The 22,668-nt window shown below is 41.1% G+C and overlaps 1 protein-coding gene across 1 annotated transcript in view; it reads right to left on the reverse strand.

Annotated features, from left to right (window-relative positions):
- The window catches only part of npr2 (natriuretic peptide receptor 2), a 102,873-nt gene that overhangs the window by 23,681 nt on the left and 56,524 nt on the right, over positions 1–22,668 (reverse strand). Inside the window, exons 10-14 of the mRNA XM_084047342.1 lie at positions 22,280–22,357; positions 14,820–14,924; positions 7,111–7,182; positions 2,903–3,062; positions 139–294 (exon numbers count right to left, since the gene is read on the reverse strand). Of these exons, the coding sequence (XP_083903468.1) occupies positions 139–294; positions 2,903–3,062; positions 7,111–7,182; positions 14,820–14,924; positions 22,280–22,357 (571 nt within the window). The remainder of the gene's footprint in view (positions 1–138; positions 295–2,902; positions 3,063–7,110; positions 7,183–14,819; positions 14,925–22,279; positions 22,358–22,668) is intronic.

Genomic DNA, 22,668 nt, shown 5'->3' on the forward strand with positions numbered 1-22,668 from the left:
TATATAGTCACAGTGGGATACTAGTACCCATGTGGCCAGGGTCCACTGGTAGGCCCCAAGGGTATTGCAAATGGGCCCCCAAATAACTGGCGACTCATTTTGCCGTGTGGGGATTCACGAAATATACATTATTGTTACCTTTGGGGCTGAGGTCCATGCCTTCCACATAGAACGGTCCATTTCTCAGGGCTATTTCCTGCAGTATGATGCCAAAGCTGTACACGTCACCCTTCCCGGTCCCTTGTGGAGGGTGGCGGTCATAAATCAGCAGCTCCGGGGCTGTCCACAGCTTCTCTGGAAAGGAAGAGCAGTCTAATTACCAACACTGACAAACTGTCGTCGATCGCCAATTAAACCTCATATTGACTGGGGTCCCCTAGGCCTAGGGCAGTGGTTACCAAACTTTTTAGCTCAAGACACCAAAAGAGATACTGTATTAGAACTAGTTTGCCTGGGACCCAAACTAGCGAAAGTAGCATATCATCTACAGGCTCACAACATGTCACTTTGTGCTGCGTTGTGAGCTTGTAGATCTGCTATTGTCACTACTTCTTAAACGTTTAAAAATATATATTTATGGAAATGATTAGATTTTTAAATTTTATTTATAAAATACTTTTGAAAGATTTTGGAATTGTTTTTAACACATCGGGTGCCGAACACGGTCTGAACCGTGTGTTTACATAGTGGCGCTTCGGTGCCGAACACGGTCTGAACCGTGAGTTTAGTCTTTTTGTTTTTTTTCGTTTTTCTCCGCGCGGGCGGGGCTAGAGCAGCTCTGGGAGCACCCATTGTAATCCTGCGAAGGAAGTGCCAGATCGCTCACCGGAAACAAAAAAATGTCTCCCATCCGCTTCCTGTCTATTTCCTACTTTGAAACGCCTATATCTCCGAATCTGTTTCCTGTGGGGAAAACCGGTCATGCGTGATGCGCGACCCCCCCCCCCCCCCCGTTGTAACTGGCGAGGGAAATGTTATGGTTCCAGGCTGTAGCCAGGCGAATGGCACAACATGAATCGATGCTTTTTTTTGCGTGGATTTGCTTGTAACGCACGCAGAAGCTTTAAACAGCAAAGCGCAGTCAATGGGGAGAATGCTGGCACCCACGGTAAGTTGTTATGAAAAAATGCTGACACCCGATGTGTTAATTGATGAAAAGTTGTGATTTTTTTTTATTTCTTTACTTTTTTAAAACCTATTGAAATAATATAAATATTTTCTTTTAAACGTGGGAAACAATAAAAAAGGGGATATTAACTTGCGACCCATTAAAATTCAGTTCCCTTGGGGTCTGTGCTGTGCCCACCTCCTTTTTTCACTCTATACAAATTCTCTTCAGCGACAATAGGCTATATGCGCAGCAGCCATATTGGAAGGATATTGGGCCTTCACAGGTGTTACCAATGATACTAATGAAGGCTCTGTTCCATTTAGTGTAGCACAGCGGTTCTCAAACGTTTTAATTACAAGGACTCCCATAACTCTGAGTGTACAAATGGAACCAAATATTGAACCAAATGGAACCCTTACGGGTCCATTTGGTTCTATTTGTACACTCTCAGAGTTCCACACTCGTAAGGGGCCATTTGGAACCCCCTCAAGGAACCCTGGACCACACTTTGAGACCAGAATGGAACAGGGCCTTAATTAGTATTATTGGTAACACCTGTTAAGGAAGTAAGAAGAGGCCCAATATCTATCCAACATGGCTGCTGTGCTGTGCTATTGCGGATCTCTTATGACATGCCGGGGTGCTCCTTCCATTCCGACATCTAGCCACTCCGGCAAGCGGCTTCCGCGTGCGGTTAGGGTTAGGGTTAGGTATAGGGTTCGTTAACGTCGGAAAGGCGACATGTCGGAAAGGCGAAATGCACCCTGACATGCCATGTATAATCTTTTTAAAAAGCTGCAGTGTGTGAATTTGCATACAGTGACATGTCCATGTCAAGGACCCCCAGCTGACAAGATTGTGTGCCTCCATACAAGTGTTTAAAAAATATTACAAATCACTGTTTTTTCTATATTTTTTAAAAATAGCAAAATCTACAAGCTCACACGCTTGTTGTGAGCTTGTTGGTTGGATATTTTCAAATAGCCGATGTATATACAGTAGGGTTAAAGTGGTTAAACCGATCTTGATGCTACATTAAAGGAGTAGTTCACCCCCCAAAAATCTTATTTTCTATCAATTACACACCCCATGAAGCCTTGAATTCATGGAGATTTTTTTTGTTTTTGTCGCATTCCTAAGGCAATAATTTGATGACCGGCGGTGTCTCCGGTAGGAGACTCAAGGAGTCTCCTTTGAGTCTGATATGTATTTGTCCGCAGACCCTCCCCCCCGTCTGAAAATATGTTGTGCCATAGAGACCCCCCATACAAGATTTGTGTGGATTTGGAAAATATTCCACAATTTTCAGTTTTTCACGATTTTTCTTTGAAAATAGCTGCGACGCGTTGTGAGCTTGTAGATCGTCTATTTTCAAATATCCAATGTATTTGTATATAGGTTTAAAGTGCTGAACTGGTTGCTTATTTCTCTCGCAAAATCTGGCAGCTGTGTCTACACGCTGCACTCAGCCACTCAAAGACACCGTGACACACAGAGCTCTCTCTCTCTCTCTCTCTCTCTCTCTCTCTCTCTCTCTCTCTCTCTCTCTCTCTCTCTCTCTCTCTCTCTCTCTCTCTCTCTCTCTCTCTCTCTCTCTCTCTCTCTCTCTCTCTCTCTCTCTCTCTCTCTCTCTCTCTCTCTCTCTCTCTCTCTCTCTCTCTCTCTCTCTCTCTCTCTCTCTGCAATTCCTCTCGAATAACCGAATAACAGATCGTCTCGCAGAGACCCAAAAAAAGGTCCCCGACAGTATAATCGGACCAAACATCCTACAGTGTGTATACGTGCCCTTACTTGCATAGAGTGCGTGCGTGTCGTCGTTCTCACAGGAAAAGCGGAAGCTGGACAAGCCGTAGTCTGTGATCTTCAGGACAAACCGACTGTCCACCACGCAGTTCGACGACTTCAGGTTTCCATGGCAGCCGATGTAGCTGTTGTGGAGATAGTTCATTCCCTAGTGGAGAGAGGAGCGTTAAATGAAGAATCACTGGAACCATCCTTCCCCTACAGCAAATCATACACGCATAAAAACCTCAGTGTTAAAGGTGATTTAAGTGATATCTTTTGTGAAAAGGCTAAAGCTCCGGTAGTAATCACTGCTATAGAGGGTTTGCTCAGTAACAGGGGTCTCCTCATCTCTCCAGCTCTTTAATAAACAGAAAATATACTTTTTCGGGTTCTGGGTTGCCAAGTTCATAGTGTTCCAGTTCCAATTTTGTCTGCTCATTTCTTTGTGTCTTCACTTTCCAATTGCACTTGTTCATCCTCTATCCGGTATGAGTTCTCTCTCCTTATTGGATGAAATTGATAGCCCGACCTGATTTATTTTATGTCAACTAAAGAGCTTGAGAGACATGGAGGAGATCCCTGTTACTGAACAAACACTATATAGCAATGATTACTGTCAGAATATAGAGCTACCCAACACTTACTCACTTACTGCATCTTTAATACAATGTAACTACATCTGCAATGGTTCTCCCTATTGTTCTATTAACTAATTATACAAAATGTCTTCTATCCCAACAGTATTCTGAAAAACGTATGTTTCTATGTCAGTGGTGCTCAAAGTTTTTCATGACAAGGACCCCCAAAACGATATGAATTTGGCCGCGGACTCCCATCTCAAAATATTTTGTTCCAGGGACCCCCAGAAGCAAAGATTTGAGTTAAAAAATGTTCGCTTTAAAAGAATATATACATTCAAAGATTTGCACACATTTTCACGATTTAAAAAAAATAGCAGATCTACAAGCTCGTAGCGCGGCACTCGGTGCCGCGCTATGAGCTTGTAGATCTGCTATTTTTGAATAGCCAAAGTGTAAAATAATGCTTTTTTTAGCTCAAATCAAAAAATGACACAGATGCGTTCCAGGTCTTAATGGGTTAAGGAATTTAGACCCTGGTGTCAGGTAGAACACCTACGGGGTTGACAAGTAGTACTGCCTGAAGCTCAAAGTGCAATATCTCCCCTGGCCAAGTGGGCGTTCCGTCTTAGCTCGTGGTAAAGATTCGTTCAACTCTCTGGAAGGACATACATTTTGTCATCAAGTTTTTATCTTTACAGATAAATCTTACAGATTTATACAGCTTTTAATTTAACTCTGCCATTTGTAACTCTGGGAGAGTACAAATTTTACGGGTCCAAATAAAGGCTCCATTTGGTTAAATTTGTTCTCTCCCAGAGTTACAAAGTGGTTAAAGGGATAGTGCACCCAAAAAATAACTTTTTTTCTATCGATTAGTCACCCCATAGAGACTTGAATTCACAGACATTTTTTTGTTTTTGTCGCATTCCTAAGCCAATCATTTGATGACCAGCGGACCGGTAGGCAGCGGTTCCGGTAGGAGACACAAAGGAGACTCTTTGTGTCTCCTACCCGGAACCCACTGCAGGTGATCAAATTATTGGCTTAGGAACGCGACGAAAACAAAAAGATATCCATGAATTCAAGTCTCCAGGGGGTGACTAATCGATAGGAAAAAAAGTCATTTTGGGGGTGAACTATCCCTTTAAATGAACACTGAGCATTTGACCGCGCACGCATAAGACACATGCAAATCCGGCAATGTGGAAATAATATGGTTTGAGTTTGAACAAGTGAGCAATTTGCGAGTGTTTCAAGGACAGAACATTTAAACAGGGAGTTCTCCCCCTTATGAAAGCATTGGTAGTTCCTTGGGGCGATGTCGGACAATAAATGCACTCATGTACAACATGCTGGGGTGGGGGGGGGGGAACACTTGAGTCATATATCTCTCAAACATATCTGCGTGCTATCTGCGCGGAGCAATTTAGTTTTGAGTGCTTTGTCACGCACGTAGTTCAATAGTGTCCATTCAAGAGACTCTCGGTGTCTCGACAAAAGCCCCTTTGTTGAGGCGGACTAAAAATAAGCTCCTAAATACACGGATGATTAGTTTTGATTAAGCTAAAAGGATTTTACGGTAAGGTTGTAATTATATTTCTGGCCAACACTTAGACACTTACGCTGCCAGTGTATAGGTTTCTTACTCAATAAATATACCACAATATACCATTTCCTCTCTCTCGCTCTCTCTCTCTCTCTCTCTCTCTCTCTCTCTCTCTTTACTCAAGAATTGTACTTACTGCAAGTACAACTTTTAGGTATTTTTCTTTTTACTTAACTTGAGTATTTCCATTTTTAGATACTTCTACACACTTCTACTCACTATCTAAGAAGCACATATATTTTACTTTTTACTTCACTAAAACTGTTTGAAAACTTTAGTCACTAGTTACTTTGCAGATTTTTATTATGAATACAAAACTCCTATTATATCTATGACAAATATTGAAACATCTTTTAAAAAAAAAGAAAAAGTGTATGAATACTACTCAAGTAAAATTTGGAACACAGGAATTTTACTTGTAACAGAGTATTTCTACTGGTTTCTATTGGTATATTGATACTTTTAACCTAAGTAAACTGAGTACTTCTTCCAGCACTGCATAAACCACACTGACGTGAACCATAAACAAGCTAAGAGGAAATGTTGTCTATGGCACAGGAATGCTGGGGAAGAGTGGAGAGTGGAGGAGACAGATATGGAATAATCCATGTAATCCATGCAGCTCAAGAACAATGTGTTTACTAAACCAGTAGTTCTCAAACGTTTCCATGCCAAGGACCCCCAAAATGATATGTATTTGACTCATCTGAAAATATTTTGTGCCAGGGATTATTCAAAATTTTCCAAACACTTTCAAGATAAAAACAAAAAGGTCAAGAATAGCAGACATACAAGCATTTTGCAGACATACAAGCTCGCCGTGACGCGCTGTGAGCTTGTATGTCTGCTAAATGCTTGTATGTCTGCTATCAAAATCTAGATAAAGTGGTTAAAATGATTGTGATGCTTAACTAATTTGGCTGGGGACCCCCTGGAACCCCCTCAAGGACCCCTGGGGGTCCCCGAGTTGAGCGTACTCTACTGACAATAGTTTAATGAAAGGAAGGATGGTCGCAGACTCACAGCAAACAGTCTTTAAAGGGATATTTCACTTTCAAACAAGTTTGGGGTCATTTTACTCAGGTTTTTGTGAGCACCCCAAGTTGCTTGATTTAGTATTTCTATTTAGATATTTGATATAAATTTTAGGAGACACGCACCCTTCAAACTCCATTTTAACCATGCTAGACTCATTGAAAACACCCGTCCTTGGTTCTGGTGACTGATATTGGCCTTCTAATACATGAGGGGCCGTGTTTTTTCAATTACTTTCTTTGTTTCTTTTATTTTATTAATTTATTATTTTCCAAAAACATTATAAAAAATAAATGAAAACATTGAAAAAACACGGCTCCCTCACTTTACCAAAATCAAGGACAGGTGTTTTCGATAAATCTATCATGGTTAAAATGGAGTTTGAAGTTACAACGAATACCAAATATCTAAATACAAAATCAAGCAACTTAAAAACTGTCTGGGGTGCTCACAAAAGGCTGAGTTTGGGCTCTAAAAGGACCCCAAACATGTTTGAAAGTAAAATATCCTTCAACCCATTAAGACCGGGGACGCATCTGTGTCACTTTAGATTTCTTTGGCTATTCAAAAATAGCAGATATACAAGCTCCCGCGCTATGAGCTTGTAGATCTGCTATTTTGGGAAATTTCTTGAAAATGTGTGTAAATCTTTGAACATATATTTCTAAAGCAAACATTTGTAACTCAAATCTTTGCTTCTGGGGGGTCCCTGGAACAAAATATTTTGAGATGGGTGTCCGCGGCCAAATACATAATTTTGGGGGTCCTTGACATGAAAAAGGTTGAGAACCATATAGCAACAAAGGTTTTTTCAAAAAACTGTTAGGATTTAGAAGACATTTTGTAGAATCGGCATCTTAAATGGTTAAAGAAACAGTCCACACTCACAGAATACATTTTCTCTAATACAACACTGCAAGCAGTCTGACAAACACACAGACGTGTTTGGGCTCTCAGGCCTTCCTTACTGAGTGGGCCATTATTGTTCATACCTTTACTATATCGTTGATCAGCGAGTAGCGGAACATCCAGTCCAGGTTAATGCTCTCGTTCTCCAAAATGTCCTGTGAAAACACACATGAGAAAGCATTTATTAGTTATTGCACATGTTGGTGGAATGGTCATGCTTTTATTGGTAGTGATCAGCATAGACAGAGCTTCTGTAAGAGAAAATCCACCACCATGTGTTTAGTCTCAAATTCTAAAATGTTTTACAACATGGCAGCCATTACAAAGTTGCAAACTGACACGTTATTCATTCACTCAAGATTTATTTATTCTCGAAATTACACTGAGTAATTAAACTCAGTTGCAGTGGCCACTTTACGGCTATTAACGGTGCAGCGTTTTAACTTCTTCCAAATAACTAATACCAGAGCCATTGAGAGTTGTGTCAATGAGGGGTCAGAAGGTCACGCGCTTCATCAACACCCATTAAGAGGTATTCAATGTTTGGAACCTATTCATAGGGTGACCAACAACCCCCTAAATCACTTAAACCCCATATGGGTAACTGGAGTCCCTCAGGGCTCAATACTAGTGTCTTTTCCGTTTTGTGTTATTGTGGGGAAAGCTTTAGCTGAAAATAGCCGATCGACAAGCTTACAACGACGCGACGCGTTGCTGGGGTTTAAGTGGTTAATCACTAAAATACAATTTAAAAAATAGAAATATCCTAATATAAGCTCACAACGTGTCGCATCGCTACGCGTTGTCAGCTTGTATTTTCGCAAATGTTGACAATTTCTTTGACATTTTAATTTTATTTTTTATTTGTATTTTTCTCAGGATGGAGGACAATTATTTAGGCTCTTAGTACACCTAGTGACTGCATCTTTCAACAGAACAGAACATGATAAACATCTATGTACAGTAAGCACTAATAACAAAGTGTTATTATTTTAACAGTGGTGAAAAACTGGGAGAGAGTGGTAGTGAATGTTGAAAACCAGGACATTTCAATATTTTACAGATATTTGCCGGGACACCCAGCTTGAAACCGGGAGAATCCCGGGCCAAACCAAGGCGTCTAGTCACCGTAATGCCACAGTAGTGTTTGGAACTATTGGTTGCCCGATGACTAGTCTTGCGAGTCTCCCACAATTTTCAGATGCACCCGTCATGGCTTTCTGGATGTGTAGTTCCTCTCTATACAGCATTCGGAGATCGTGGAGTAGTAAATGAGACTACCCGATGATGACAAGCGTTCCACATGCTACTTGTTCTTGCCATCGCTGGGCACACCAAAACAAACTCCCGTTCAACTGTATGTTGGTTTTCACAATAAATGATTGACTATTGAATATGTAAATGCATATTCTTTGTTTACATGAACCGCCATTGCGGTAAAATATTTGTACTGATGGGAGTGAACAGAGATGACACGGCTCTTTATATCCCAACGGCTCTGTACTTGTCAGAGAAGGCTAATAGCGGTCCGGGTGAGCAGGTTATTCCCTATAGCCGTGGCACACCCCCATACACAGAGTAATCTGCTGTCGTGGAGGGATATCATATCATATTGGAGTGATCCAATATAGCGATACATAGCGTCTCGGTCGGGTGGAAACCTCGTATTGTATGTCCATTGTCCAAAACCGTTACTTTTCAGGATTACAATTTAATAACAGCAAAAGCAGCAGATTGACAAGCTCGAAACGCGCCGCTTTGCACTGCGTTCTGCTGCTTTTGATGCTTTTGTGTGACGCTGTGGTATGATCAAGTTGGGCGTTAATTTACGAAAAAACTAAAAGTTAGAATATGGAGATACAGTAAGAGGTTTCTGCCCGACAGCAACGGTATTCTTAATCATGCAGCATAAATGGTGCCAAAGTAACTGAAGCCTGCAGGGAACTGTCAAGGACAGCAAAGAATGCCCTGGTGTACGCCAACCGCAGCACTCTGAATCCCAATGGCTTATACACACACTGAAATCACATCAAGCACAGCTAGCTGTCAGTTACACATCGCCACTGTCACGCGGAAACCTTGTACAATATGTCCAAAGCCGTTACAAAAAGAACAAGCTCTTGGTAATACTTTTCATTGGTTTAATATTTATAAAAACCCACAGACACGCTTAAAAGGGATCAAACGTGGTGTTTTTGTTCAGTTTAAAATATATTCTGGCTTTTGTGTCTTCAAACTCCATTTTAACCATGTTTAACTCATTTAAAACACACGTCCTTGGTTCTGGTGACTGATAATTGTCTTTCTAATGCGTGAGAGGGACGTTTTTTCATTTATATTGATTTATTTATTTTGCATATTTATTTGGAAAAAAAGATTATTTAAAAAAAGAAAGAAAAAAGTAATTGAAAAAACGCGGCCCACTCACACATTAGAAGGACGTTATCAGTCACCAGAACCAAGGACATGTGTTTTCATTGAGTCTAACATGGTTGAAATTGAGTTACAATGGGTTTGTATGGGAATGAAATGAATATCAAATATCAAAATATTGAATCAAGCAACTTGTCAGGGGTGCATATAAAAGTCAAAGCCATCTATTCGATGGACAAAATAAACACTTTCACTTTAACTTTGAGTGTGTTTCGGAAATAGCAAATCTACAAGCTCACAATGTGTTGCATCCCGACGCGTTGTGAGCTTGTAGATTGACTATTTTTGCTACTTTTGTGCTACACTGTTTGCATGAAGAAGTAGGTCTTTAAATTCTGCCTTACGGTGACGACATGCAGTTATACATTTCAACAAGCGTCAGTGATAAACGCCATCGCTACACGTTTCCCATAGTTATCTGGCTCAATGGTTCTCAACGCCTGGTCTGGGGACCACCAGCAGGGTCCAAGTAGACCCTTGAAGGGTCTGTAACTCCGAGAGTGTACAAATTACATTTGTACACTCCCAGAGTTAACCCATTAAGACCTGAAAATTCTAAAAATGCCTTCTAAATCCTAACCTAAGTTTTCTGAAAAAACGTATATTTTTGATTCAAATTATTATATATTTCTAATCATGCTGCTATATATCGTTGTTGTCGGGTGGTTCCATTTTTTATTATCATTTTAAAAACGATTTAAAATAGTGAAAATAGGCGATCTACAAGCGAGGCGTTGTGCGCTTGTAGATCGGCTATTTTCACTACTTTTGTGCGACACTCTTATATGATGAAGTAGGGCATTAATTTACGAAAAAAAATTTGAGGTTTGCACCCGACAGTGATGATATTTAACAACTAAAATGACACAGAGGCGTTCCCAGCTTGAAGCGTATAACAACGTATAGGTGTAACAGGTCTTAATAAGGATTTTACAGTGATTCTCAACCTTCTTAATTTCAAAGACCCCTAAGTTTAAAAACGGACCCCCATTTGATACCATTTCTTTTAGTTTTTTTTTATCTCTGAGACCCCCAATCTACGCTGTGAAATCCTAACGGGTCCATTTGGTTCCATTTGTACACTCTCAGAGTTACAGACCTGTGAGGGTCCCCCGGGTGGTCCCCGGGCCCCCAGTTGAGAAACCGTGATCTAGCTTAGTGGTTCTCAAACTATTCCAAGTCGAGGACCCCCAAATTGATATGTATTTGGCCCCGGACGCCCTTCTGAAAAGGTTCTTCTGTGCCAGGGACCTTCAGAAGAGAAGATTGATGTTTAAAAAAATCCAAATGATTCAAAATGAATTTGAATCATTGAATTGAAATTTGAAAATGAACATTTTTGGATAAAAAAAAAAAATCTAAAATAGCAGATGTACAAACTTGCAGCGCGGCACAAACTGACACGCTGTGAGCTTGTATGTCTGCTATTTTTGAACAGCCAAAGTATAAAACATGGATAAAGGGGTTTAAATGATTGTGATGCTACTGTATTTAGCTTACCAATTTAGCTGGGGACCCCCTGGAACCTCCCCAGGAAACCCCTCGGGGTCCACGGACCCCACTTTGAGAACCAATGATCTAGCTCTTCATTATCTGGCAGTGGAGACACTGCAGTGCATTGAGCTAGCGTGTGAAAACCTCTCGGCACAAGCAGAGAACAAGGTTGCCTAATGTACCACGTGTTATTTCAGTGTATCATAAAACAAATCAGACAAGGTTGCATGTCCTCCGTCAAGTAGTCAGAGCATTTTTGAAAAAAAAACAAAGTATCACTAAAAAAACATCAAAGGCTCTTCTCGCACACAGTAAGCTTGTTTTGGACTGACTCCACTTTTGGAGCCGGCGCAACTCGACTCTGCTTTTTTGGTTTTCCCATCGGGCAAAGGTTGTGGATACTTGTGCCTGGTCCTTTTGGTACCAGCGTCGTCTAGGTTCCAACCGAGCTGAGGCGATATCAAAAAGGTAACGTGAAAACTCTGCAGACTACCTATCGGTCAGAGAGAATCGTCACTTGTACTGCATCCAAGCTCCCAAACACTTGACGCACTTTCAACCCATTATGACCTGAGGCCAATTCAAAAAATCTCTTCTAAATCAAACAGTTTTCAGAAAAACGCATGTTGCTATATCAGTGGTGCTCAAACTTTTTTTGTGTTGGTCAAGTACCAACACATTCTCACAGATAGGCGTCATTTATTGCCGCTCTGTCATTTGCACTCCCTAATGCGTCACTATAGGACAAGAAAAACTAAAAGGCACGCATTGGAGCTTAAAATACTACTCGAAACAAATAAGTTGGATTGCTGCCACAGTGGCTTACCTGGTAACGTTGTAACATTGCAAATAGGTTATGTTAGATTGTTTCCATCGCTTGATTTTAATTGCTTGTCATTGTCACTTGGAAACAAAAAAAAATAGGCGTGCATGCATTTTCACAGGGATTATTTATTAGTGTGTTAGATATACATTTTGTGTGGATACACGTGTCCAGATGTCTGTCAGACGGTCAGACGACGCTGCTCCGCAGGTCTAAGATGGAACAAACGGGTGTAGACAAATCCTACACGCCGTCAGACCAGGCGTGAGCGCGCCGTACGCTCAAGTCAAAGTCACGATAGAATGATAAATGCCGACAATTGCGGTGATCTCGCCATATACGCCCATTATTTGGTCTATTCCACTCTGATAAATGAGGGCCCTGGTCTCTAAACACCAGTTGCGCAGTTAAATCCGACACAACAGAGACTATATACTTTTTGGGATGGCTTTTAAAAATATCTACAAAAACACAGATCAGTGTCTCCCGCGCTACCTTAGAGAGCATCCTTACAGGAGGCATAGTGGAGTGGTTTGGCAACCCGACTGAACAAGACCAGTGGTGTAAAGTAACTAAGTACATTTACTCAAGTACTGTACTTAAGTACAATTTTTTTGAGTATTTTCAATTATCAGTACTTTTACTTCACTACTATTTGAAAACTTTAGTTACTATTTACTTTTCAGATATAAATCATTACATTATAAAACATACATTAACCACTTTAGCCTTATTTTATACCTAGGCTATTTGAAAAGGCTATTTGACGCGTTGTGAGCTTGTAGATCTGATATTTTCAAACATTTCAGTACTTTTACTTTTGGCTCTTTAAGTACATTTTCATACCAATACTTTTGTACTTTTACGTTAAGTACATTTTGAATTCTGGACTCTTACTTGTAACAAAGTATTTCTATATCGCTGTATTGATACTTTTACTTAAGTAGAAATCATAGGAACCGGTGCTACAGCTTCAGGACGCTCACTCCACCCGCTGCAGAGGGAAGGCCCTGAAAGCCTGATTTAGATTTGGCTGTGCGTTGTGTCTCGCACCACAAATTGCTGATCTCCAAGCTTGTAGATTGGCTATTTTCAGTGGGAGACACCGGCATCAAACTAAGTATAAATCGGGTGTTAAGTATCATGGAGGATACCGGCTGCCCGGCGCATGATAATAAACATAATGAACGGTACTTGTCAGCACTTCGGCCCTGCTCAGTGATTCATTACATTGTGGGATCTGTGTTCTTTTTTTCATTTTCTTTTTTTATTTCTTTGTTTTTATATAAGTTTAACCCATTTAGACCTGGCACGCATCTGTGTCACTTTTAGATTTGAGCTAAAAAGCATTATTTTACACTTTGGCTATTCAAAAATAGCAGATATACAAGTTCATAGTGCGGCACCGAGTGCCGCGCTATGAGCTTGTAGATCTGCTATTTTTGAAAAAAATCGAGATTTCTTTTGCAAATATTTGAATATATATAAAGCGAACATTTGTCACTCAAATCTTTGCTTCTGGGTGGTCCCTGGAACAAAATATTTAGAAATGGGGGTCCACGGCCAAATACATATACATTTTGGGGTCCTTGACATGAAAAAGTTTGAGAACCACTGACATAATAACATACTTTAAAAAACAAAAACGTTTTTAAAGGATTTAGAAGACATTTTGTAGAACCGGAACCTCTGGCCTTAATGGGTTAAGTGCTGAGAAAGCCAGGGCACGTGCATGTCATTGCATTTCAATGTACATGGTAGTGTGTATTACAAATGAGTATACGGTAGTAACTCAGTGGTCACTCACAGCATGACCGTGGCCCCTGTGGTCATGGCCAGGGGTCCAATTCCCACAATGCCATCCATGAATTCTAAGAATTGACATACGTTCCCAAAGGACTAGAGGGAAGCAGCTATATTCGCTGTGTCTTTATCTTTACAAGACATAGAGTCTGATAATGTTGTGGTGTGGAGAGTTGCTGCATTAGGTGTGCAGTTCAGTGCACAAAGCCACACAAATCCAATCAAGCCACACAAGAAGGTCCACACACTGTAGCTCTCTTACAATACAATGACCTTTTATTTAAGTGTCCAACAAGAACTTTTTGGATGCCTAAAGAAATAAATAGCTGCAGTGTGCGGGCCTCCTGGTTTGTCTTTGACACCTGTTTGTTTTGGGACAAGCACCTGCCTTCAGGTTTTTGGATGTGTACTACGAGTCCTTTTGATCTTGTCAGTGGCCAAGTATGGCCACTATTCTTTACATGAAAAGGCCAGTTGGCATCATCTCCACATTGATGAACGGACCAATTTTAACCATGTCGACTAGTGAGGTAACGGTCTACATCTCAGTTGGCCAAAAAATAACTAACTTTATAAAAAAAAAATATATATATTATTTTTTGTTTGGCCAAATGTTTAGTTTGGCCAGTTTTTTAACGTTTTTAAGTTGTAACTTTAACAAAACAACTTTCACACTCTGCACAAGTTTCAATTTAGCATTTCCTGGTTGTAGAGACAGTTAAGTCTATTTTTTAACCATAAGGACCCTAGCGTCTCTATTCTGGGGTGAACCTTCAGCGAAAATAGCTGATCTCGATTGGCTATTTTGGGCAAAGAGATTTGGTGTAGAGGGAAACACTAGGGGACCTAGTATAGAGCCCTGGGGGGGTTAAGGGGACCTACTGTACACACATACTGTACACACAGACAAACCCAGTTCTAGGCAGCTTGGCAATTTGGCCAGAACATAAAAATGTAGAAAGACACATTAGGCTTGACTATTTAATCATGTGTGGGGACCAAAATAACAGGCTTTTTTTAAAACATTATTTGTTGACATTGTATGATTTATTCAAGCGCAGAGAGAGACAGGAAACCTAGGAAACCAGAGCGATGGGGAGACACGCAAGACACGACAGGAGTCTGATCCGAGCTCGGCTCCTCTCAACTCAAAAAGAGGAGCATAATACGGTTCGTGTGGGCTCAGCCAACGTGAAAGGAAGAAATAGCGAAAAACGGCATCTACAGTAGAGCTCTTACCTGCAGACTGCCCCTCGGGCAGTATTCGGTCACAATGCAGATGTTAGGAGGGTCGATACAGGCCCCGATAAACCTGGTCAGGTGGTTGAACTGCACGTCCCTCATCTGAAAATAACCACAAACAAACAAACAACAACATCGTCACCGCAGCCGTTAACCCATTAAGACCCGAGGCAGATTCCAACAAATGTTCCTTCTAAATCCTGAACAGTTTTCTGAAACACCTATGTTGCTGTAATATCAGCCGTTCTCAAACTTTTTCATGACACAATGATGATGTATTTGGCCGTGGACCCCCCCAAAATATTTAGTTCCAGGGACCCCCCCCAGAAGCAAAGATTTGAGTTACAAATGTTCGCTTTAAAAATATATATATTCAAAGATTTGCACAGATGTTCACGATTTTTTCAAAAATAGCAGATCTACAAGCTGGTAGCGCGGCACTCGGTGCCGCGCTATGAGCTTGTAGATCTGCTATTTTTGAATAGCCCAAAGTATAAAAGAATGGTTACTTATAGCAAAAATTACAAAAAATGACACAGATGCGTTCCCGGTCTCGATGGATTAACGTGTAAATCTTTCCAGCTTCAACGTCTCTCCCCTATAAGCCTCCATGGAAATAGCGGGGAGGGGACTGACTGGTTCATTTATAGAAAATGTTTGAAAATGCTGCCTGCCAGAAACTTCACATCAGAATAGTCTATTTACAGTTAGGCCCTTGGTTGGCATAGTGTCTTTTCTACGCGTACGAGGAGCATTCCTGCACAGGGGCATCTAGTTGACACATGTGCATGTGAATAAATTGCCCTTGGTGGGTTATGAATGAGCCAGTGTACTGAAGAGTTACACACTGAGTGAGGAGGGGGGGGGGGGTCCTTGAGGTGTTGAGACGATCGGTGGTGTGAAGTAACTAAGTACATTTACTCAAGTGCTGTACTTAGGTACAAGTTTGAGGTATTTTTACTGGAGTATGTACAATTTTCAGTACTTTTACTTACTACTCCACTACATCTCTGAGGAAAATATTACACTTTTACTCCACTACAATTATTTAAAAACTTTAGTTACTAGTTACTTTGCAGATATACATTATTATATTGTAAAACATACATTAACCACTTTAACCCTATTTTATACCTAGGCTATTTGAAAATAGGCGATCTACAAGCTCACAATGGCGTCGCATCGCGACACGTTGTGAATACAGGCCTTTTTGCTTGTAAGGGCACGGCCACACGTCACTTTTATTTTACCTATGGGACGGAATCTGCCAATGCTTTGTCAATGCAAATGCGTGGATTCTTGGAAAAAAATCCGCAAGACCATGAATCCACGCATTTGCATGGGCGGTGACACGTTCGTCAGTCGCAGCAGAGTGAATGAAAGAGGGGGAGAAGTGAGACAGGGGAGCGCATGGGAGGACGGCCCGTCTCCTCATTGGCTTAAAGGACAGGCAAAACGGGGAAGTGTCCCCATTGGCTTAAAGGAGTGGAGGACAGCCAGGACAGCAAATGATTGAAAACACGTCGCGAATATGTCGAACATATGTCGAGGATGACTAGGATGACTAGTAGGTCAGTCTGTTCATAGACCAGGCTTAATGTTATGTCTTAAGATTGTTTTAAAACTTGTGTCACAACGCATTGTGAGCTTGTAGATCGGCTATTTTCAAACAGACGAAATATAAATCAGGGCTTAATTGGGTAATATATGTTTCGCAATAACAATCTAAATCTGAAAAGTAACTTGTAACTAAAGCTGTTAAATAATTGTAGTGGAGTAAAAAGTACAATATTTGCCTCTGAGATGTAGTGGAGTAGTATAATTCTTTTTAATACTAAGCAAAAGTAAAAGTACCTCCAAATTGTACTCAAGTAAATGTACTTAGTTACTTTCCACCGCTGACTAGCAGTGATCTCAGAACCGAGGCGAGCAGAAGCAAAAAGCCTAAAAACACGACAACATGGAAAATTTGTATTAATGCCATGCCCTCTTATGATGCTGGACGCCTTCCAAAAAAACGTAAACACATTAAAAAATAACATAACTCGAGCTTTTTAGGGAGAGACAGCTTGGAAAGTACCCTGACCAAATGCACATCGACAGCATAAACACGGGGAGAAATCGATGTAATGTTGGAACGATGGAGCAAAAATTAAAAAATCCTTCTTATTCCATTCTGTAAGGGGCCATCTTTTTCACACTCAGAGCTAAAATCATTCTCTCTTATATTCCACTCCATAGGGCAGTGGTTCCCAAAGTGGGGTCCCGGGACCCCCAGGGGTCCTTGACAAGGTTCCAGGGGGTCTCCAGCTAAATCATTGGTAACTCTGAGAGTATTCAAATGGAACCAAATGGAGGGTCCATTTGGTTCCATTGTATACTCTCACAGAGTTATGGGAGTCTGTGGCCTAATGCCTAGTAAACTGGGGGTCCTTGAAATGAAAGAAATTCGAGAATCACCTCCATAAGGGGCCATCTTTTTCACATTCAAGTTCACATCGTTCTCTCTTCTTCCACTCCGTAAGGGGACATCTTTGTCACATTCAGAGTCCAAATCATTCTCTCATTCCAATGCGTCAGGGGACATCTTTTTCACATTCAGAGTTAAGTTATCACTCAGTATTTCGCTGTGTACCAGCACAGCACATGCAAGCAATAATGGTCACACTCTATCAGCAGCCAAGCGTGGAAAAAACCTTCCAAAACAGTGTTCACAACTTTGAAGAAGTCGTGAGCTGTTTTGGGGTTTTGGAACGCATTTAACGGAAAAGGCAGAAGGAAGGTGTGAGTGACAGCTGCCCTCTCACACCAGAAAGAAAAAAAAGGGGGGAAAAAAAGTGAGTTAGTCGCTCCTGTTTCATGGCTCGGGAGAAGTTAGCCTACCCTTTGGCCTACATAATTTCCCCTGCTGAACGCAAAGCAAGCGAGAGAGAGAGAGAGCGAGGGAGGGAGGCGCAGGAAAAGAGAGCGAGAGAGAGGAGTAGAAAGCGGTGTAAAGTAAATTCACTCAAGTACTTGCACTTAAGTACAATATTTTGAGGTACTTTTACTTTACTTGAGCATGTCCATTTTTCCAACACTTTATACTTCTACTCCACTGCATCTCAGAGGCTGAGAAGCCTTTACTCCATTACAATTATTTGAACACTTTTGTTACACGTTACTTTGTGGATATAGATTATTACAACAACAAATAAACTTTGATTCTGCCTATGCGGCGGATTCTGACAATGCTTTTCAATGGGAAAGGAGCGTTTTTAGTTTAGTTTTGCGGGAAATCTGCGAATGGCAACAAACCGCTCCGTTCTCATTAATAAGCATTGGCAGAATCCAGTGGTGTAAAGTACATTTACTCAAGTACTGTACTTAAGTACAATTTTGAGGTACTTTTACTTTCACTTTACTGGAGTATTTCCAATTGTCTATACTTTTACTTCTACTACATCTCAGTGGCAAATATTGTACTTCTACTCCACTACAATTATTTGAACACTTTAGTTACTAGTTACTTTGCAGATATAAATGATCATAAAACATACATTAACCACTTTAGACCTATTTTATAGCTAGGCTATTTTCAAACATTTTAGTACTTTTACTTTTAGTACTTTAACTCCATTTTGATACCAATACTTTTGTACTTTTACTCAAGTAAATTTTGAATTCCGGACTTTCACTTGTAACAGTGTACTTCTACATTGCAGTATTGATACTTTTACTTAAGTGAGTTTGAGTACTTTGTCCACCACTGGCAGAATCCGCCCGCATAGGTAAAATTCCAGCTCGCTGTGACTGCACCCTGAAGCCCAATCTTATACTTGGTCAGTTCGATTTAGAAGTAAAGCGTCCCATTTTCAAAAAAAAGTTGGACAAATTCTTTTGACACACTTTTACTTTAAGCACTTCAAGCATCATTTTGACGCCAACGCGTTACTTTCGCTCGAGGCAAACCTTGTCCGCAGGACTTTAACTTGTAAACAGTTCTTCTAGAATGTTCTACATTCTACATTCCTACATTGTTGTATTGCTACTTACAGCAAGTACAAAAACCTGAGTATTCCTTCCACGAAAAAGAAAAGAGGAGTCGGGAGAAAGGGGGAGGAGGCAAACGGAGAAGGGAGGAGGTTCGGAGGAGGAGGAGAGAGCGTTTTTTGGAAGACAAGTGGTTAAGTTTCCATTGGCAGGCCTCTCTCTTCCCCATCTGGTTGGCTTTTTCATGAGCCGGGGCCCTGACAGCCCGTCAAAGCCCCCGGGGGCGTCTGAGTAGCTGCCAGCACAGACGGCTGTCTCTCTCCCGTGTGTGTGCTTCTTCTGACCGACCCACAGGCCACAGAGGCATCTACGCGCAAAAAAAAACCCCGCCACCACAGTGTCGGTTTTTAACCCCAGCGAGCGTACGAAATGGAAGCGAACGGACCCTCACGGGTCCGTTCGCTTCCATTCGTGCACTCGCCGGGGTTTAATTAACCCATTGGGGCCTGAGGTTCCGATTCTATAAAATAATGTCTTCTAAATCCGAACAGTTTTCTGAAAAACGTATTATGTTACTATATCAGTGGTGCTCAAACTTTTTAATGTCAAGGACCCCCAAAATGATATGTATTTGGTCGCGGACCCCCAACTCAAAATATTTCGTTCCAGGGACCTCCCAGAAGCAAAGATTTGAGTTACAAATGTTCGCTTTGAAAAATATATATATTCAAAGATTTGCACAAATCACTCGGTGCCGCGCTATGAGCTTGTATATCTGCTATTTCTGAATAGCCAAAGTGTAAATAATGGTTTAAGTGGTTACATAGATGTGTTCCCGGTTTTAATGGGTTAACACGGATGTTTTTTACAGTGCAAGGCCCCCACCGCTCTCTCTCTCTCTCTCTCTCTCTCTCTCTCTCTCCCCCCTCTACGCCACGCCGCAACGCAGAGAGAGGAGAGAAGAAAGGAGATGAGAGAGGAAGCGAGGGGGGAGGAAGAGAGAGACAGAGGGAGGTTAAGAGAGAGAGAGAGAGAGGAAGAGAAAGGCATGCAGACAGATAATGGGGAGATAGAGAGATGCAGTACAGTAGAGCCCAAATATCCATGGCCTCTGGCTAAGGCCCTCCTATTGCGAAACAACCGGAAAATAGCCGATCTACAAGCTATTTTTGGTAACCTTTTAAAAATATTATAGAATATTCTTTGAAAGTTATTGACAGCAATGACATGCCCAAAATAGGAACACTAGGTTGACAGTGGTTAAACTGGCACATTAATCTTATGAATTGAATTTGAATTTAAATAAAATAAAATAATAATATTATATATTTTATGATTATTATTTTTTTTTGTTTCCTCTCCTTTACAACTGGACCCCCTGGCGGGCGCTGGCGGGCCCGCCGGGGGGCCGCGGCCCCACATTGAAAACCCACCGCAGTGAAGACAGGCCAGGATGCCAAAAATAATTGTATCCACAGCATGGCTGATAACTTGATTACAAAAGACTTTCCAAGACTGTCCAAGAACCCTGATGTCATTCCTGACTTATGGGTTTCCCTGTGCCTTGCTGGGTTTTTTGTTTTCACTAAAACTCACATTAATTCTGTGCATTTTCCTCTTCTGAATATTGCTCATCACAGTACATTTACTCAAGTACAGTACTTCAATACAATTGTGAGGTACTTTTACTTTACTTAAGTACGTCCATTTTTCAATACCTTATACTTGTACTTACACTACATCTCAGAGACAAATGTTGTACTTGAGAGATGTTGTACTCCAGAGATAAATGTTGAACTGGAAACTTTATTTACAAGTTACTTTCTAGATTTAGATTCTCAATAAAAACATACATTAACCACTGAAAGCCTATTTTATACTTTGTCTATTCGAATGCAGCCAATCTGCTATTTTCGAACAATTTCAAGTATTTTACTTTGTACTTTTACTCGAGTAACACAAGTCAAACTGAAATGTTTGTGTCGCGTGTTGTTCCGGTGCGCGTGGAAACTCGAACCAAACAGACCTTCACGGTTGAAGAGTGAATGTACTAATGGAACTGACATTCGGTTCCATTCGAGCTGTATTAGAACAGAAACTCATATCATATTTATTAAAGTATTAGTAATAAGAACTAATATAACTATGCAAACAATGCGTCGACCAGAGGAAGTGAAGCAGCTGATGCCGCGAAAGCAACTGCTTGCACACTTTTTGTTGTCGCAACTGTCGTCGCTTTTGTTGTTGACGCAACTGCCGTAGTGCGTAGGCCTGACCGTGACGTCGAATGGAGAAAACTGAAGGATAAACAGAGGTATTGTGATTTGTAAATTGCTTTTTCTACCTGGAGGTGGCATTGTTCTTACTTGAATAGTAAGTCATCGTTGTGGCAACACCCTTAATAGAATGGCCTAATTGTTTACGTTCTTATAATACTGTGGGTAGCAATTATTCCAGGCAAGAGGGTTTATTTGTTATACATCCAAGGACATGAGCTATTGTGCTTGTTTCACTGCAAGCCACATATAAAGAATGCAGCTTTCAAAACATAAGAAAACTAGAGAGTCTAATAAACGGTGTGTTTTCCCTGTACATTGAGTGCAACGGAAAAAGGCTTTGAGACAGTTAACTCAATTAATTATCAGTTAATCTGGCTAACTGGATTGGATTGTTTGAATTGGTGTGCCAACGTTGCTGAGCTGCGTACAGAGGGGGGTCCTCAGAGTTACTACAGGGGGATCCAACCCGATCTCACACGACTTCGTATTCATTGCACGGAGGTGTCATTCCGTGCGTAGACAACTGGAAAACCCGAAAATCCATGCATAGCCGCCTCGCATCTCCCCCATTGTGACTAAACCATTTCTCAAGGGAACTGTCGCCACGTAAGGGACCACCGAGCGAGCTAAAGCGAGCGAGTTGCCGTCGTTCCCTTGTGCCAACTCAGCGCTGTTTGAGTTACGTACCGATAGGCACAGAATCGTAAATTCTGTTGTGGGGACTGCTCTGCTTCCAGGTTTTTCCGGGCTGTAACTGGTTACGCCCAACGTGGGACTCGCCGTACATATGTATATATTTTCGGGTTTTCTAGGCAACTATATACGGAATGACGTGCACTGGATCCGTGCAATGAATACTAAATTCTGTGAGATCAGGCTGGGGGACCCCCAAATCTTTGTGTGAGAGGAACTTTCTTTTGTTTTTGCTTTTACATTAACCACTTGAACCCTAGCATCCCTATTCTAGGGGGGAACATTTGCCAAAAATAGCGTTGAAGACCCCTGCTTCATGATGTACAGTAGGTAGAAAATGTATTACAATAAGTTTATTAGGCCTAAAGGGCCGACGATGTCTTTTGGGGGAAATATGAATGTAAACCAAAGCGAGTTGTTTACAAAGAAACATCCACTTGATATACCTGTAAACAAACAGAGAGCAAGCTGGATTCAAAGCGGCCTGCCTAGTAGGAAAGCATGTGAACTTACATGTTTGAGTTCAAACAGGACTTGTCTGGTCAGCTCTATCCTCTTCTTGTTGACGTGTTTGATGGCCACCAGGTTCCCCTGTGTGGAACAAGACAGTAACAGAGCAACGGTGTGAATTAACCGTAAAGCTGTAAAATACATAAATAAATACATCTACGGTCCATTTCAGGATCCTGCATCATTTTGGTACGAGTATCGGGGGAATAAAATTGTTTCGATACGTTGTCATAAAACATATTTAAGTGGAATGGTTATTGTGAAAGATTATATAAAAAATAACGTTTGTTTATTTGAAAAGGTTACAGAGTATAACTTCAAGGCCTTTATATACTTACACAAACACTGAAAAGAGCCAATCTACAGTACATGCTCACAACACGACCCGTTGT

This window comes from Gymnoscopelus microlampas, assembly GCF_963454915.1.
Source record: "Gymnoscopelus microlampas genome assembly, chromosome: 21".
In the NCBI taxonomy this organism is placed as follows: Eukaryota; Metazoa; Chordata; class Actinopteri; order Myctophiformes; family Myctophidae; genus Gymnoscopelus; species Gymnoscopelus microlampas.